General features: G+C 43.5%; 1 protein-coding gene across 4 annotated transcripts in view; it reads right to left on the bottom strand.

Moving 5' to 3' along the window:
* The window catches only part of dzank1 (double zinc ribbon and ankyrin repeat domains 1), a 137,343-nt gene that overhangs the window by 70,073 nt on the left and 47,878 nt on the right, over positions 1-19,392 (bottom strand). For all 4 annotated transcript variants that reach the window (XM_073051554.1, XM_073051553.1, XM_073051552.1 and 1 more), the window contains exon 12: positions 5,928-6,092. In XM_073051554.1, coding sequence (XP_072907655.1) covers positions 5,928-6,092 — 165 coding nt within the window. The remainder of the gene's footprint in view (positions 1-5,927; positions 6,093-19,392) is intronic.

Raw genomic sequence — 19,392 nt, forward strand, 5'->3', positions numbered from 1 at the left:
ACATACAGTGAAATGCGTTGTTTGCATCAAACGACACAATCCAAGGATGTGCTCAGGGCAGCCCGCAAGTGTCATCACATATTCCAATACCAACATCAAATGCCTGCAGTACTCGGCAGAACAACGCAGAACACAACAAGCAACAAACCAACACTAGCAAAATAAGCTCCCGTCCCTCCCTCTCACCCACCCACCCAGAGATAGTCCTCCAACTCCAGGGCAGGACTCAGAGTTGCCTTGGCTTTTAAAAAAAAACTATGACATTAAATAGAAAGTAACTGCGTTTATATGGATTTTAAAACTTCGCAATCAGCTTCTTTCTCCTACTTTCCTAGTAAGCTAATCTCTTTTGAAAGCCCATCCACTGCACAATGATTCTACTGCCACCAATCTAAAGCAAGGGCCATTTACACATGCCACTTAGCCTAGCTACCAGCACTTTGGGAGAGGAAAGGAAACCAGAATACCCAGGGAAAGCCCATACAGTCACAGGGAGAACTTGTAAACTCCACACAGACAGCAGCTGAGGTCAGGTCTGAACACAGGAGCTATGAGGCAGCAGCACTAACTGTGCTGGTGTTTCAGAGGTGAAGGCAAACACAGGCATTTTAAACTGGTGACTGGTCACCCTCCCTTACACCAAGGCCTTGAGCATGTATCAGATTTGGTATCACAGACATTACCAGTGATGCAAGGAAACATATCTCAGTAGTTTTACTGATGCACTACATTACCTAGGCGCCACCCCCAGTCAGTCATGACTCCGCAAGCAGAGATAAGAAGTTACGAATTCCCTTTTATACCTTTCATGCCTCAGTGGTTGTAGACTCATTGCAGTACTGCCAGACCAGGTATTATACAAACACCTAGGTCAGGAATGCTGTTCGTCAACTATAGCTCAGTGCTCAACAACTTCATTCCCACAATCCTGATTGAGAAGTTACAGATCCTGGGCCCCTGTACCTCCCTCTGCAGAGGGACCAGAAGTGGAGAGAGTGAGCAGTTTCAAGTTCCTAGGTGTCAAGATCTCTGAAGATCTAACCTGGTCCTAACATATCGATGCAGTTTTAAAAAAGGCAAGATAGTGACTATACTTCATTAGGAGTTTGAAGAGATGGGCATGTCAACAAATACACTCAAAAACTTCTACAGATGTACCGTGGAGAGCATTCTGACAGGCTGCATCACTGTCTGGTATGGGTGGGGGGGCTACTGCACAGGACCGAATGAAGCTGCAGAAGTTTGTAAATTTAGTCGGCTCCATCTTGGGTACGAGCCTACAAAGTACCCAGGACATCTTCAAGGAGCAGTGTCTCAGAAAGGCAGCGTTCATTATTAAGGACCTCCAGCACCTAGAGCATGCCCTTTTCCGTTATCATCAGGTAGGAGATACAGAAGCCTCAGTGATTCAGGAACAGCTTCTTCCCTTCTACCATCCGATCCTTAAATAGACATTGAACCGTGAACACGAACTCACTTTTCAAATATATATTATTTCTGTTTTTTTGCACGATTTTTAATCTATTCAATATACATCTACTGCAATTGATTGTTTTTTTTTCTTCTTCTATATTATGTATTACATTGAACTGCTGCTGCTAAGATAACAAGTTTTGGAGCAACAGGTCAACGGCAGATGCCACCTCTCTGGCACTACATTCCTCCTTGGAACACCTGGAAAATAAAGACGCATATGTAAGGCTCCTTTTCATTGACTACAGCTCTGCCTTTAATACCATCATTCCAAATAAACTGATTCCTAAGCTCTGGAACCTGGGTCTTAGCACTCAGATCTGCAGCTGGATCTTCAACTTCCTCACAGACAGGACCCAGACTGTAAAAATAGGGGACAAGCTCTCCTCTACAATCACTCTGAGCACTGTTGCCCCACAAGACTGTGTACTCAGCCCCCTGCTGTACTCACTGAACACCCATGATTGTGTAGCCAAGTTTCCATCGAACTCAATATATAAGTTTGCTGATGATACCACAATTGTAGGCCGTTTCTCGGGTAATGATGAGTTTGAATACAGAGAGGAAATTAAGAACTTAGTCGCATGCTGCGAAGACAATAACCTATCCCTCAACGTCAGCAAGACGAAAGAATTGGTTGGACTTCAGAAGGAGTAGCGGACCGCACAACCCCATCTGCATTGGTGGTGTACGGGTGGAACAGGTCAAAAGCTTTAAGTTCCTCAGGGTCAATATCACAAATGACCTGACTTGGTCTAACCAAGCAGAGTCCACTGCCAAGAAGACCCACCAGTGCCTTTAGTTCCTGAGAAAGCTGAAGAAATTTGGCCTAAACCCCTAAAACCCACACTAATTTTTATAGATGCACCGTAGAAAGCATTCTTCTAGGGTGCATCACAACCTGGTATGGAAGTTGTCCTGTCCAAGACCGGAAGAAGCTGCAGAAGACCGTGAACACAGCCCAGCACATCACACAAACCGATCTTCTGTCCTTGGACTCACTTTACACCGCATGCTGTCGGAGCAGTGCTGCCAGGACAATCAAGGACACGACCCACCCAGCCAACACACTTTTTGTCCCTCTTCCCTCCAGGAGAAGGTTCAGGAGCTTGAAGACTCGTATGGCCAGATTTGGGAACAGTTTATTTCCAACTGTGATAAGACTGCTGAATGGATTCTGACCCGGATCTGGGTCGTACCTTCCAAATATCCGGACCTGACTTGCACTACCTTACTTTCCCTTTTCTATTTTTTATTTATGATTTATTATCTAAATTTTTATTGTATTTACTATTGACTTGTACTCCAGGGAGCGCAACGCAGAATCAAATATCGCTGTGATGATTGTACGCTCTAGTATCAATTGTTTGGTGACAATAAAGTAATAATAAGTTTCACGACACATGCCAGTGACAATAAACCTAATTCTGATATAGAGAGGTCCAATTCCTCTCCAAAATGAAGGTAAAAGATCCCACACCTAATGCTAGTGTAACCCTCTCACCATGGCTCAAAACAAATTAGGCTCCTTTCGGAGAGACAGTTGTCTCCAATAAGCAACACACATCGAGAGTCAGTATGATTCAGGTTCAACCGATCAGGAAAGTTGGAATGTTCCATTGAGAGAATGGAAATTATGGTAAATGCTGCATAAATACTGCCCCATGCAAAAGTTAATGTCCCCCAAGAAATACATGTAACAGAACTTACACTGGCATAAACTTAAAGTGGAAGTATATTTACAAATATTTCAGAAAATATTTGTAATATTTCAGAAAATAAACAGTTATCAGAAAAGGGGGCCATTACAGTTAAACCAGTCTATAACGTGCATGTAAACGTTGGAGCTCATTTCTGAGTAGTTGGGTGTTTCGCTTTAATTATTCACGGCGCTAAATCCACATTCTGCGTGAAAATTACCAGACACAGTTTGAACTTCCCTCAAAGACCATTACTGTACAAATGATCTGGCTAGCTTGGAAGTATTGGCACTTCCTCCTTGGAACTATTTGTCTGCGTCATAAAGCACTTCTTACAATGGGGACTTCCCTTTGGGCGGGGTTCTGCGACGGTCTCCCTTTGTACTTTTTCTTCTCCCAAAATCCACGTTCTCCTTTAAATTGGATGCCACCACTCCCTCTTGAATGTTCTGTGGCATCCTATTGGACAGAATGTTATCAAGACTAACCCGATTGGCTGACACAGCATTCCTAAGCTGACTAAATGACTCATTATCTCAGCAGAAACCAAAATACTGGACTGTGAAGCTTAATTAACCGAACACACTTCGTTTTATAGAAAAGCTGCAGAAAATAAAATACCCAACAGCATAACAGCAGTAATACAATAAAACATATTCTTAACCAGGGCATTACATAAGGAATAGGGAAGTGACGTGTGTGTCCCAGGCAATATCACAAGAGTAAATACTGTTGATACTGACAGAGCCACCTCATTCAGCAGGGAATGTACTTCTTTCATTAGTTGGTAAAATTCCACCCTCCACAGAAAAAAAGCTGGTGCAATTCCACACTCTCACCATAGACAGCATCCTAACATCAGCCTGGTTTGGGGCAGCATCCTCTCACAATGTACAAAAAACTACAGCAAACTGTATGTTGTGAGCAGAAGATGTCATTGGCTGCAGTCTACCATCACTGCAGCAATTGGACAAAGAAGCAGGTAGAGAAGTCATCATGGACACTACCCATCCAACAAACTGCCTTTTCTAAAAGCTTCCTTCCGGAAAACGCTATAGGAATATAAAACTTCATGTCATCTTAAAATCTTCTTCCCTCAGGCATTTAATCTGATCAGCTATTCTATATAGCACCCCCCTCCCCACTATCTATTACCTCAGTCACTGCATTGCACTGTAAACACCTTAAACCACTTTTTATAAGCCGTTTGTATTGTAAATATATTCTGGCATTTATGCACATTTTACTTCTAATTCCATTTTTACACAATTCTTTCTTCTGTATAATTTTTGCTTTTTTGCTGCATGTCCTGCCAACACACGACAGCAATTGCCTAGTACATGTAAATGCAGATGGTGAATAAAGCTGACCCTTGCTGTGCATAACAACACACCAAAATGCTGGTGGAACACAGCAGGCCAGGCAGCAACTATCTATCCTCCTCCTACCCTGTCTCCTGCAAAAATGCTATCCCTTTCTCTCAATTCCTCCGCCTCCGCCGCATCTGCTCTCAGGATGAGGCCTTTCATTCTAGGACAAAGGAGATGTCTTCCTTTTTTAAAGAAAGGGGCTTCCCTTCATCCACTATCAACTCTGCCCTCCATCGCATCTCCCTTATTTCACGCACCTCTGCCCGCCCACTAGGGATAGAGTCCCCCTGGTCCTCACCTATCACCCTACCAGCCTACAGATCCAACGTATAATCCTCCGTAACTTCCACCACCTCCTACGGGATCCCACCACCAGACACATCTTCCCCTCCCCCCCACTCTCAGCTTTCTGTAGGGATCACTCGCTACGCGACTCCCTTGTCCATTCAACCTCCCCCCCCATCCCTCCCCACCGACCTCCCTCCAGGCACTTATCCCTGCAAACGGAAGAAGTGCTACACCTGCCCCCACACTTCTTCCCTCACCACCATCCCAGGCCCCAGACAGTCCTTTCAGGTGAGGCACCACTTCACCTGCGAGTCAACTGGGGTGATATACTGTATCCGGTGCTCCCGATGTGGCCATTTATATATTGGGGAGACCTGCCGCAGACTGGGAGACCGTTTCACCGAACACCGGCGCTCAGTCCTCCAGCAGTGGCAGGATCTCCCTGTGCCCACACACTTCAATTCCACAGACCACTCCCACTCCGATATATCTGTCCATGGCCTCCTCTACCGTCAAGATGAGGTCACACGCAGGTTGATGGAACAATATCTTATCTCCCGCCTAGGTAGCCTCCTACCTGCCGGCATGAACATTCAACTCACAGACCTCCATTGATACCCCTGCCCCCGCCTTACTCCATTCCTATCTATAATTTTAGTCTGGTTCTCTTTCTGTTTTTCCCCCCTCACTATAATCTCCCCCCAGCCCTACCTTGCTTTCTCTTATATTTCCCATAATTCTCCACCTTCCCCCTAGCACATTTCCCTTCAGCCTATCACTTCCTAGCTCTCTACTTCATCCCTCCCCCCACTTCTTATCCCCCCTCGACCATCCCATGTTACTTCACTCCTGATGAAGGGTTTTGGCCCGAAACGTCGTCACTACCTCCTCCCATAGATGTTGTCTGGCCTGCTGAGTTCTGCCAGCATTTTGTGTTTTTATTTATTTCCAGCATCTGCAGATTCACTCGTGTTGCCTTTGGAAACAGACCCTTTAGCTCAACTTGTCCATGCTGACCGAGATGTCCATTTGCTTTAAGCAAGAAGGGCAGGTACCTTGCTGGTTTTGAAGGGAGAAATCATTCAATAAGACCCACCTCAGCTGGAGGCACAGATAGGCCAGAACCAAAGAGTGTGCTGTTGCGCGAATCCATCCGTGGGGGCGGCTCCAGGTAAATGCCACAGGATGAACAGAAACGAGCATATGGATGGTTAGTTGCGCCACATTTGGAACACCCGAGGTAACTCATAGCAGGACCTGGCTGGAAAAAGAGGAAGACCTAGTTAATAGGAGAAAATTAATACAAAGCTTTCTATGGCCCCCTAATGCTTATCTAGCAAATTAAAGAGCTTCCTAAATTGCAATTTATTTTATTTGGGGTACAACATGGTTTCAGGCACTTTAGAATCAATGAGTCCCTGCCACCTGATTACACCCATGTGACTAATTTAACTGCAGACCTGTACAACTCTGGACTGTGGGAGGAAACTGGAGCACCTGGAGGAAGTTCATGCAGTAACAGGAAGAATGTACGAACTCCTTGCAGGCAGTGACGGTAACTGAACCCAGGCTGTAAAGCATTATGCTAACCACTGCGCTACCATGCTGCCTGGAGGAGGCAGCGGTGGGAGTGAGGTGCCAGGATGTTATTGGAAAGGAGCAATTATACCGGCAGCAAGGAATGGAATTAGAATCTGGATGTTACCATTGCAAATGCAGACAACATCTTTAAAGGGTAGCATAACTCGTGAATGAGAGAATGGTAATCAGTTTTATCACAGTTTAGAGATAAACGGTGAGACACTGCAAAAGAAAACAGGTCCCAATCTCTGTGATGTAGGGACTCAATCCCTTTACATCTATCTCAGAGGACAGGCTGGACATGGGTTCAATGTGGCTTTGAGAAAGCAGCTTCAGCTGTACACCACAGAGATTTTGTGTTCCAGGGCTACAACCCAAACCCCGTATTTCCTCCTGAGAGCTATCCACTGAGCAGACAAGAATAGGTCACATCACATAAACTGTACAAGAGAGGATATCAGATCACTGGAAAATGATGCTGGAGAGGTAGTAATGGGGGACAATGAAATGGCAAATGAACCGAGTAAGTATTTTGCATCGGTCTTCACTGTGGAAGACACTGGCAGTATATGGTGGATGTTCCATGTGTCAGGGTTCATGAAGTGTGTGAAGTTACCATAACTAGAGTTAAGGTTCTTGGGAAACTGAAAGGTCTGAAGATAGATAAGTCACCTGGACCAGATGGTGAACACCCCAGGGTTCTGAACGAGGTGGCTGAAGAGATCGTGGAGACATTAGTGATTATCTTTCAAGAATCACTAGATTCTGGAAGAATGGAAAATTGCAAATGTCACTCCACTCTTCAAGAAGGGAGAGGCAGAAAAAAGGAAACTATAGCCAGTTAGTCTGACCTTAGTGGCTGGGAAGATGTTGGATCGATGATTAAGAGTAAGGTCTCAGGGTACTTTGAGGCACATGATAAAACAGGCCATAGTCAGCATGGTTTCCTCAAGGGAAAATCTTGCCTGACAAATCTGTTGGAATTCTTTGAAGAAACAGCAAGCAGGATAGACAAAGGAGAATTGGTTGATGTTGTGTACTTGGATTTTCAGAAGGCCTTTGACAAGGTGCGACATATGAGGCTCATTGTATTACAGGAACAATTCTAGCATGGATAAAACAGTAGTTGATAGGCCGGAGGCAAAGAGTGGGAATAAAGGGAGCTTTTTCTGGTTGGCTGCTGGCGACTAGTAGTGTTCCACAGGAGTCTGTGTTGGGACCAATTCTTTTTATGTTATATGTCAATGATTTGGATGATAGAATTGATGGCTTTGTTGCAAAGCTTACAGATGATATGAAAGCAACACACACAAAATGCTGGAGAAACCCAACAGGCCAGGCAGCATCAATGGAAAAGAGTAAACAGTTGTCGTTTTGGGCTGAGACCCTTCATCAGGGCTGGAATCAGATGATATGAAGATAGGTGGAGGAGCAGGTAGTTTCGAAGAAGTACAGAGGCTACAGAAGGACTTAGACTAATTAGGAGAATAGCAAAGAAGTGGCAGATGGAATACAGTGTCGAGAAGTGCATGGTCATGCACTTTGGTAGAAGAAACGAAAGGGTTGACTATTTTCTAAATGGAGAGAAAATACAAAAATCCGAGGTGCAAAAAGACTTGGGAGCCCATGTGTAGGATTCCCTGAAGGTTAATTTGTAGGTTGAGTCTATGAGGAGGAAGGCAAATGCAATGTTAACATTCATTTCAAGAGGACTAGAATATAAAAGCAAGGATGCAATGTTGAGACATTATAAAGCACTGATGAGGCCTTGCTTGGAGTATTGTGAGCAGTTTTGGGCTCCTATCTTAAAAAGGATGAGCTGCAACTGGAGAGGGTTCAAAAGAGATTCACAAAAATTATTCCAGGATTGAATAGCTTGTCATATGAAGAGCGTTTGATGGCTCTGGGCCTGTATTTACTGGAATTCAGAAGAATGAGGGGTGACTTCATTAAAACCCATCGAAGGGTGAAAGTCCTTGATAGAGTGGATGTGGAGAGAATGCTTCCTATGGTGGGAGAGTCTAAGACCAGAGACTATAATAGAGGGACATCCTTTTAGAACAGAGATGAGGTGGGATCTCTTTAGCCTACAAAATATTGAAAAGTCTAGATAAAATAGATGTGGAGAAGATGTTTTCAAAAGTGGTAAATTCTAGGACCAGAGTGCATAGCCTCAGAATACAAAATGTCCCTTTAGAACAGAGATGAGGAGGAATCTGTGGAATTCATTGTCACAGGCAGCTGTGGAAGGAAAGTCTTTATATATATTTAAGGCAGAGGTTGATAGATTCTTGATTGGTCAGGACATGAAGGGATACAGGGAAAAGGCAGGAGATTGGAGCTGAGGTGAAAGTTGTATCAGCCATGATGAAATGGCGGACCAGACTTGATGGGCCAAATGGCCTAATTCTGCTCCTATATCTTATGGTCTTTAATTATTACTCAAGCAAAACCAAACAAACTCCTCAACTCAGGCCCCCTCCAGTTTACCAACACCTGACTTATATACAACCTGTACCTAAGCAAGCACGTTTTCCTTTGCACTTCTGCATATACAGCACAAGACATAGGAGCAGAATGAGACTATTCAGCCCATCAAGTTTACTCTGCTGTATGATTATGGCTGCTCAATTTTCCCCCTCAGCCCCATTTTCCTGCCTTCTCCCCATAACCTTTGATGCCCTTACTAATCAAGAACTATTAATCTACAGTTTAAATATACCCAATGACTTCACAGCAGCCCATGACAAGAAATTTCAGATTCACCACCCACCTGCTAGAGAAATTCCTCCTCATCTCTGTTCTAAAGGGATACCTTGTATTCTGAGGCTTTGCACTCTGATCCTAGAATTTACCACTTTTGAAAACATCTTCTCCACATCTATTCTATCTAGACTTTTCAATATTTCGTAGGTTTCAGTGAGAAACCCCCTCATATAAAATGTCATTCAGAAACATAAAATGCTCCTCGTATGTAAACCCTGTCATTCCCAGGATTATTCTCACAAATCTCCTTCTGGATCCTCTCCAATGTCCAGCATATACTTTCTTAGATATGGGCCCAAAATCCATAATACTCCAAATGCGGCCTGACCAGTGCCTCAGGACCATTTATTGCCAGTCAACTATCAGGCTCTTGAACCAGAGTGGATAACTTCACTCACCTGTTCATACATCCTATGGACTCACTTCTAAAGACACTTCATCTCAAGTTCTCAATATTTATTGCTTATTTATTCATTTTTTCTCTTTGTATTTGCAGTGTTTGTTGTTTTTTGCACACTGTTTGTTTGCCTGTCTTCTTGGGTGCAGTCTTTCAATGATTCTAGTGTTTCTTCTATTTATTGTGAATGCCTGCAAGAAAACAAATCTCAGGGTTGTATAGGGTGACATATACTGTATGTATTTTGATAATAAATTTACTTTGAACTTTGAATTTATAAAGCCTAAGATTACAACCATGCTTTTATATTCTAGTCCTCTTGAAATGAATGTTTTCATTATACTTGCTTACTACTGACTCAACCTGGTTACCTGTACTTGTGCATTCGACAATAAACTTGACTTCAACTTCCGAAGACCAGTAATGTAGATTTGCTGGCTGCCGCCTGGCTATGGGTGTGTTTTGACATGGGGGAACGAAGCTCACAGCCACCTTTCCGTCTTGCAAACTGTTCAGGCTACAATGACTTCACAGGAGCAGAACCTTGCCATTACCTGTGGAGAATCTGCACTTTTGGCGGTTGCAGTATGCAGTGACCAGAGCGTAGTTGCCTCTATCAAATTTGTCTCCACCACCATTCCTGGCAGTGAATTCCATGCACCACCACCACCATGCAAAAAAAAAATTGCTCCTCACATCTCCTTTGAATCTACCTCCTATTGCCTTAATACATGCCCTCTTTGTTTCAGGCATTTCAACCCTGTGAAAAAGATGCTGGCTATTAACTCTTTCTGTGCCTCATGTAACCTTACAACTTCCATCAGATCTCCCATCAGCCTCCTCTGCTTCAGAGGAAGCAGCCCAAGTGTGGAACTTGAAATGTCTTATGGCTATACTTTACTGCAGGCTCTGAATTTTAGATTTTGAATTTCCAACAGGAATTGCTTTTCCTCTTAACTAAAGAACAGCAATTGTCACACACAAAATGCTGGAGGAACTGTTGGAACTCGAGGAAATGCTGCTGAGTTGTTCCTGCATTTTCTGTGTGCTGCTTGGATTTCCAGCATCTGCAGATTTTCTCTCGTTTGTGAACAGCAATTGTCATTTCTTTTTGTAATAATGAAATGATATGTGCTCAAAATTTACCAGAGAGCAACTTAAACACAGTTTTACAAAAGGAAAAGGAAATCAAGTGTGGAAGATTTGAAACAGAAATAGAAAATATTATAAACAGATCAGTTAAAGAGAAAGTAACAAAAGGATTAAGAGGGAGTGTAGAACACTACTTGGAACATACCCTTAGTGGCCACATTATTCATTTCACCTGTACACTTGCTTATTAATGCAAGTATCTACTCAGCCAACTCAATGCATAAAAGCATGCAGATATGGCCAAGAGGTTCAGTTGTTGTGCAGACCAAACATCAAAGTTCAAAGTAAATTTAATATCACAGTACATATCTGCCACCATATACAGTGAATTCTGGTTAATTGGGCCTCGGTTAATCGGAGCAGCTGATTATTTGGGACAACTCTTCAAGAACAAAAACCAATTGAGAAAATTGCCCAGATTCCCTTCATTTATTTGGTATACTATGCCGCTTAATTGGGGCAGGAGACTTGCCAAGCATGTTTGAATTAGTGTCAGTCACAGACACTTCTGCGGCCATTAGACACTACACCATGTTTAGAGTGAACCTTCTTAAAAGACTGTCAGTTGTGTGTGTTTATGTCCAAACAACAGTGATTTTTGTCACTGATAGTTGGCGAGCAATAACCAGTAAGACAATTCCAAATGGTCGGCTCACTGCGGTTTCAAGCATTCAGGTTTGGAGAAAGCAGAAACAGCCAGAAGTGACTTAGGAACTAAGAAGAATTTGTAAGCATCGACAATGATCTTGAATGTTACAATGAAAATGAAGATTTGGAGGATGTAACCATTGAGAGCATTGTATGAAGGCAGTCTATTATCTGTACTAGGTGTCTCCACTGATTTTGTTCATTGAGTACACTGGATGAATTCCCCCATCAATAACTATTACAAACTAATATACAGTTTTATAGCACTGTATACCATTAGCAGTGTTCTAATTTGTTCTGTACTTCATTTAAATACATAATTTGTTATTCAGTTTGCCTTTTTATACCTTTTTAACTATTTCCATGAAATTTCAATAATTGGGGCAGCTGCTTAATTTGGCCAAAATGTACTGGCCCCGATGTGTCCTAACTAACTGGAATCCACTGTACAAGCCTGAGATTCATTTTCTTGTAGGCATTCACAGTAGAACGAAGAAACACTATAGAATCAGTGAAAGACTGCATCCAACAAGACAAACTTGCAAATAAAAAAAGAAAAAAAGCATAAATAAGCAATAAAAATTGAGAACATGAGATGAATATTCCTTGAAAGTGAGTCCATAGGTTGTGAAACAGTTCACTGATGTGGTGAGTGAAGTTATGCCCTCTGGTTGACCCTGATGGTTGAGTGGTAATAACTGTTCTAAACCTGATGGTGTGGGTCCCAAGGCTTCTGGACCTCCTTCCTGGTCCAGCAAGACAGCATGGCCTGGATGGTGGGTCCTTGATGAATACTGTTTTCCTTTTTTAAAAATATATTTTTATTCTATTTTCCTGCTACAGCATTCTATATAAATGAGCTCAATGGTGGGGAGAACTTTACCTGTGATGGACTGAGCTGTACCCACTACTTTATGTAGGCTTTTCCATTCAAGGGCATTGGTGTTTCATACTAGGCTGTGATGCAACTGGTCAATACACTCTACATTGTACATCTATGGAGGTTTGTCAAAGTTTTAGATGACATGCTGAATCTTCCTAAACTTCTAAGAAAGTTGAAGCACCACTGTGCTTGCTTTGTAATGGCACTTAAGTGTTGGACCCAGGACAGATTCTCTGAAATGATGACACTGAGGAATTTAAAGTTGCTGACCCTCTCCTCCTCTGATCCCCTAATGAGGGCAGGCTCATGAACTTCCAGTTTCCTCCTCCTGAATGCAATAATCAGCTCTTTGGTCTTGCTGACATTGAGTGAGAAGTTGTCGTGGCACCACTCAGTCAGATTTTCAATCTCCCTCCGTTATACTGATTTGTCACCACCTTTGATTTGGCTAATGACAGTGGTGTCATCAGCATACTTAAATATGACATTGGAGATGTGCTTAGCCACACAGTCATAAGTATAAAGCGAGTAGAACAGGGAGCTAAGCACACAGCTTTGTGGTGCTCTTGTCCTGATGGCGACTGTGGAGGAGGTGTTGTTGCCAATGTAAACTGACTGGAGTCTGCAAGGATCCAGCTGCAGGAGGAGGTATTGAGGCCAAATCTTGAAGTTTATTGAATAGTTTTGAGGGGATGATAGCACTGAATGCTGAGATGCAGCCTCACTGTCCAGATGTTCCAGGGTTGAGTGAAGAATCAATGAAATGGCATCTGCTGTTGACCTGTTGTGATGGTAGGCCAACTGGAGTGCATCCAAGTCACTTCTTAGACAAGAGCTGATATGCTTCATCAGCAACCTTTTAATGCACTTTATCACAGTGGATGTACGTGCTACCGGACAATAGTCATTGAGGCAGGTTACCATATTCCTCTTAGCCACTAATATAACTGAAGCAGTTGGGTATCTCAGACTGCAGAAGCAAGAGGTTAAAGATATCAGTGAAATCTCCAGCCAGTTGATTGGCACAGGTCTTTAGTATCAGGCGGTACATCATCTGGGTACACACCCATTCATCAGAATGAGGAAAAATGTGACTTTGACCATGGAATGATGCCAGGTGGCATGGTTTGAGTGTAGCAGAAATTGCTAACCCCTGGGATTTTCACGCACAACAGTCTCTGGAGTTTTTCAGAGAATGGTGCGAAAAACAAAACACATCTAGTGAGCAGCAATTCTGTGGGCAAGAAGGCCTTGTTAATGAGAGTGGTCAGAAGATAACGGCCATGCTAGTTCAAGCTGACAGGAAGGTGACAGTCACTCAAATAACCATGCGTTACAACAGTGGTGTGCAGAGGAGCATCTCTGAATGCTCCACACATTGGACCTTGAAGTGGACGGGCTACAGTAGCAGAAGTTCACAAGCATACACTTAGTGGCCACTTTATTAGGAACAGAGGTATCTAGTAAAGTGGCCACTGAGTGTATGTTGAATGAGGGATCCATGTGGAAATATAACACTTCTGCTTTCTAAATTTATACTAGCTAACCTGCTGAGGTATAGGCTCTGGGTTATGTAAATCAATAAGTGATGCAATTTTAAATAGCATTTCAACAGAACATCTTGATCGTGCCACTCTGAACAAAGTATTAACTTGTTAGAACAGGAAAACAGGAATGCAAAATGAGCTGCAATGTTGACTTATAATAACACACAAAATGGATCCTGGGCACTATCCAGAAACTGAACCAATAAAACAATTAGACTGATCTTTAGCACTGTCACATTTCTGGGCGGGACTACCACGTTACTAGCTATCAGGGGATGATTTATGCTTGGTTTTGAGATCTAGCTGCTGCTGTCAAGGCCCTAAAAATCCTGAGAAGGTGGTGGCGATTCCTTATTCCACAGTATTTTTGGGTAAGAAGTTCCAGTATTTAGACACTAATGATGGTACATCTCCAAGTTAGGATGACATTCAACTTGAAGGGGAATTGCCATATGCTGATTTCATACTACCCCTTTGATTCTCAGGTCTGGGTACATCTGTATTCAGACCCTCTGCTCCTGGCACTCCATCCCTGCCACCTGGCCCACACCCCTCCCCACAGCGCTCCACCCTCACCATTCCCAACATCCTTTGCTCTTGCCAGATTTACAAACTTGTTCTCCAACTCATATTGACAAACTCAACACACTCTCTCTCATATTTATATATATCTCTAAAGACATAGTATTATACAGCATGAAAAAAAGGCCCTTCAGCACGACTCTCCCATGCTGACTGTTGCCCAGTGAGCACATCTCATCTAACTGCATTTGGCTCACAGCCCTCTACACCTCTCCTTTCCATGCACTTATCTAGATGTCTTTTAAATATGCCCGCCTCAGCCAGTATTTCTGGCAGCTCATTTTACATGCATACCACTCTTTATAGGAGATCTTTGCTTGCTTCAAGCAAACCCTTGAGTTGCACTAATGGGAGCTCACAGGATGGATTTTTAAAACACATCACTGCTATGTCAGACCACCTGACTGACAGAAAGCCTGGCTTCCAGCCAATCAGGGTTCATATCAACAATTTACCAGAGTTAAGGACAACCAGGTGGGCAACCTGAATTCGTTGTGGCCAGAACAAGATATACTAACTTACAGACGCATATACACCTCGACTCCCATCCTAGCTTTCCCTTCTCTTGCTTAGGATATCTGTTCGATTCTGTTACCAGTTCTTTAGATCATAACTCGCATGTAAAAATCCCAAGATGCTTCACAGGAGGATTAGCAGAGAAAATCTGCTGCTGATGTAGAAATGCTGGAAATAGGACAGGTTCCCAAAAGCAAAGAGGTAAGTTGTAACAGGCAGCTTAAAGGCAGAGAGACTGAGGTGGGAGGAGTTTAGATCAAGATCAGGTTAGGGCATGGAATAAAGGAAATCGGAGAGGTGCTCAGGATCTAGAGCTTCAGGCATTCAGTATTTCTTGAACACTAGATATACACACAAGAAATAGATAGATACTTTATTGATCACAGAAGAAATTAGTCACTGTAGCATTACAAATACACAGATATATACAACATACAAATATTAGAAGTAAGAAAGAATAAAAAATAAGTTACTTCAAACAGTCTAACAGGAGGGGGTCATCACTTCCCCAGCTATAGGTTGACTCATTATAGAGCCTAATGGCCGAGGGCAAGAACGACCTCATAGAGCACTCTTTGGAGGAGTGTAGTTGTATTAGTATATTACTAAAAGTGCTCCTCTGTTTAGCCAAGGTGGTATGTAGAGGGTGAGAAACATTGTCCAGAATTTCCGGGATTTTCCATAGGGTCCTTTGCCCTACCACAGCCTCCAGTGTGTCCAGTTTGACTCCTATAACAGAGCCGGCCTTTCTAATCAGTTTATTGAGCCTGTTGGCATCACCCGTGTTGATGCCATTTCCCCGGCACACCACTATATAGGAGATTGTATTGGTGACAGCAGATTGGTAGAACATGTAAAGGAGAGGCCTGCTTACTCCAAAGGACCTCTGTCTCCTCAGGAAGTAGAGGCAGCTCTGGCCCTTTTTGTACACAGCCTCTGTGTTGGTGCTCCACTCAAGCCTGTCATTCAGGTGCACCCCCAGGTACTTGGAGGTCCTTACCACATCCACATTCTCATAACAGGGGGAAATGCAGGCTTGGTCTCCCTAAAGTCCACCACCATCTCTTTTATCTTACAGACGTTGAGCTGGAGATGATTCAGCTTGCACCATTTGACAATGTCCTCCACCAGGGCCCTGTATTCATCCTCCCATCCTCCCTTTATACACCCAACTATTGCTGTCATCAGAGAATTTCTGCAGATGACATGACTCAGTGTTGTATCTACAGTCTGAAGTATACAGGGTAAACAGGAAGGCAGTCAATACACTACCCTGTGGGGCCACTTATAGCCATGTGTGACACACAGCTCTGAAGCTGCACAAACTGTGGTATGCTAGTCAGGTAGTCCATTATCCAGAATACAATGGAAGTGACAACCTGCATTGAATGGATCCTTTCCCTCAGTAATGAGAGTTGTGTGGTATTGAAGGCTCTTGAGAAATCAAAAAAAAACATAATCCTCACAGTGCTGGAAATCCAGTGCAACACACACAAAATGCTGGAGGAGCATACGTCCCATTCCCATTCTGATACATCTATCCATGCCCTCCTCTACTGTCAAGATGAAGCCACGCTCAGGTTGGAAGAACAACACCTTATATTCTGTCTGGGTAGCCTCCAACCTGATGGCATGAACATCGATTTCTCTAACTTATGTTAATGCCCTCCTCCCCTTCTTACCCCATCCATGATTTATTTATTTCCCCTTCCCTCTTTTTTTCTCTCTCTGCCCATCACTCTGCCTGTTCTCCATCTCCCTCTGGTGCTCCCCCCTCCCCCTTTCTTTCTCCCGAGGCCTCCGGTCCCATGATCCTTTCCCTTCTCCAGCTCGGTATCACTTTCACCAATCATCTTTCCAGCTCTTAGCTTCACCCCACCCTTTCCGGTCTTCTCCTATCATTTCAGATTTCCCCCTCCCCCTCTTACTTTCAAATCTCTTACTATCTTTTCTTTCAGTTAGTCCTGACGAAGGGTCTCAGCCTGAAACGATGACTGTGCTTCTTCCTATAGATGCTGCCTGGCCTGCTGTGTTCCACCAGCATTTTGTGTGTGTTGCCTTGGATTTCCAGCCTTTGCAGATTTCTTTGTGCTGGAAGTTTAGCAGGTTCTGAGCTGAGACCCTTCATCAAAAAAAAAGTTTTCAACTGTTATTTAAATCGCAGCAAGAGGCGGAGAGGGAAGAGGTAAAAGAAGCTCGGAGACAAGCTTTTTTTTAAACTGATCAGGGTAAAGAGGCTAGACTGCGCAGGAGCGTGAAAGTCGGCCTCTGAGATCAGCGGGGGAATTTAAAAAGCGAGCAGAGGCTGAGTACGAGCTTCACTCCAGGTGAGGTAAGGCCGGGTAAGCTCCTTTAATTAATCTAATTAGATTAGGAATAGGTAATGGAGGCAGCAGTTAGGGCAGTTGAGTGCTCCGTTTGCAGTATGTGGGAAGTCAGGGCGAGCACAGTTGTCCCTGATGACTACACCTGCAAAAGGTGCATCCAGCTGCAGCTCCTGACAAACCGAGTTAGGGAACTGGAGCTGGAGCTGGATGAACTTTGGATCTTTCGGGAGGCAGAGGCAGAAATAGACAGGAGTTTCAGGGAGATAGTCACCCCTAGGAGTCAGGAGACAGGTAGCTGGGTGACTGTCAGGAGAGGGAAGGGGATTAGACAGGAAGAGCAGAGCACCCCTGTGGCCGTTCCCATCAACAATAAGCATACCGTTCTGGATACCATTGGTGGGGACGACCTACCAGGGACAAGTTGCAGTGGTTGCATCTCTGGCACCGAGACTGGACCCACAGCTCAGAAGGGACGGGGGAGAAAAGAGGAGAGCAGTAGAGATGAGGGATAGTAGATATTAGATAGTTAGAATTCGATAGTTAGGGGGACAGATAGGAGGTTCTGTGGAAGAGATCGAAAATCCTGGATGGTCTGTTGCCTCCCTGGTGCCAGGGTCCGCGATATTTCGGATCGAGTTCTCAGTATTCTCAAGAGGGAGGGTGAGCAGCCGGATGTTGTGGTCCATGTAGGGACCAATGACGTGGGTAGGAAGAGTGAAGAGGTCCTGAAAGGTGAGTTTAGAGAGCTAGGTGCCAAGTTAAAGGACAGGACCTCCAGGATAGCAATCTCAGAATTGCAGGTGGGTTAGAAATAGTAAGATAGTGCAGATCAACACGTGGCTGAAGACATGGTGCAGGAGGGAGGGCTTCAGATTTATAGATAATTGGGCAGTTTTCCAGGGAAGGTGGGACCTGTTCCGGCGGGACGGTATACATCTGAACTGGAGGGGGACAAATATTCTTGCAGGTAGGTTTGCTAGAGAGGATCCAGTGGATTTAAACTAGATACGAGAGGGGAGGGGAACCAGAGTGTAGGAACAGATGTATGGAAGAAGGAAGAAAAAGACAGTAAAGCTCTTTGTACTGTTAGAGATAAACAGAGAGGAAGAGGTGGAGAATTTCTTAAATGCATTTATTTTAATGCTAGGAGCATTGTAAGAAAGGTGAATGAGCTTACAGCAGTGGTTCCCAACGTGGGGCGTACGCCCCACAGGGGGGTAATTTGATTTTTAAGGGGGGCAATTTGAGAATGAGTTAACAGTGAATTTTTTCTAGTAAGTCTGTGTGAGTATGAGTGTGTGTGCGAGTTAATACATATGTGTATATACAGTATGCATACATAAAAATACTTGTGTGTATGTACATGTGTAATTGCGTATGTACTGTATATATAGTGTATCACCATCATTACAACCATCAAATGGCTTTCATAATTAAATTAATGAATTGACTGATGTAGGAAGGAACGAATGAACAAGTCCAAACGCGTAAGAAACTCATACGAGGTCGCGCCAATGCTGCTTTTTGCAGTAGCTTTCGGATCTTGGTGGTGTGAAGGTGTGTACATTGCGTCATCTCTTTTAAATGGTGTATCTGTCTTTGTATGCTGTAGAAACGAATCAGCATTGTTTTATTTATTTATTATTATTATTATTTTAATATCACTTAATGTTCTTTTTTTTACAATTTCTTAGTAATTTCTTCCTCAGAACTTTAACAGTCCTTTGGTTCTTTTATTTTTCTCTTTCATGAATGCCATGTTCTTTGGAAGCTTGTTTAAACCAAGTTAATGGTCTTTTAGGCTTCCTCCAGGTGAATAGGAGTTCACTTTTTGAATAATAAGAATTATATATCACCACAGGGGGCATCAGGATTTTAGAGGTGATTAGGTGGGGCATGGCCAAAAAAAGGTTGGGAACCACTGGCTTAGAGCATGGATTGATACCTGGAAATATGACGTTGTAGCTATTAGTGAAACATGGATACAGGAGGGGTGTGATTGGCAACTAAATATTCCTGGATTTCGTTGCTTCAGGTGTGATAGTATCGGATGGACAAGAGGGGGAGGTGTTGCGTTGTTTGTCAGAGAAAATATTACAGCGATGCTCTGGCAAGATAGATTAGAGGGGTCGTCTAGGGACTAGGGAGGCTATTTGGGTGAA

The sequence above is a fragment of the Hemitrygon akajei genome, chromosome 7, assembly GCF_048418815.1.
Source record: "Hemitrygon akajei chromosome 7, sHemAka1.3, whole genome shotgun sequence".
Classification (NCBI taxonomy): Eukaryota; Metazoa; Chordata; class Chondrichthyes; order Myliobatiformes; family Dasyatidae; genus Hemitrygon; species Hemitrygon akajei.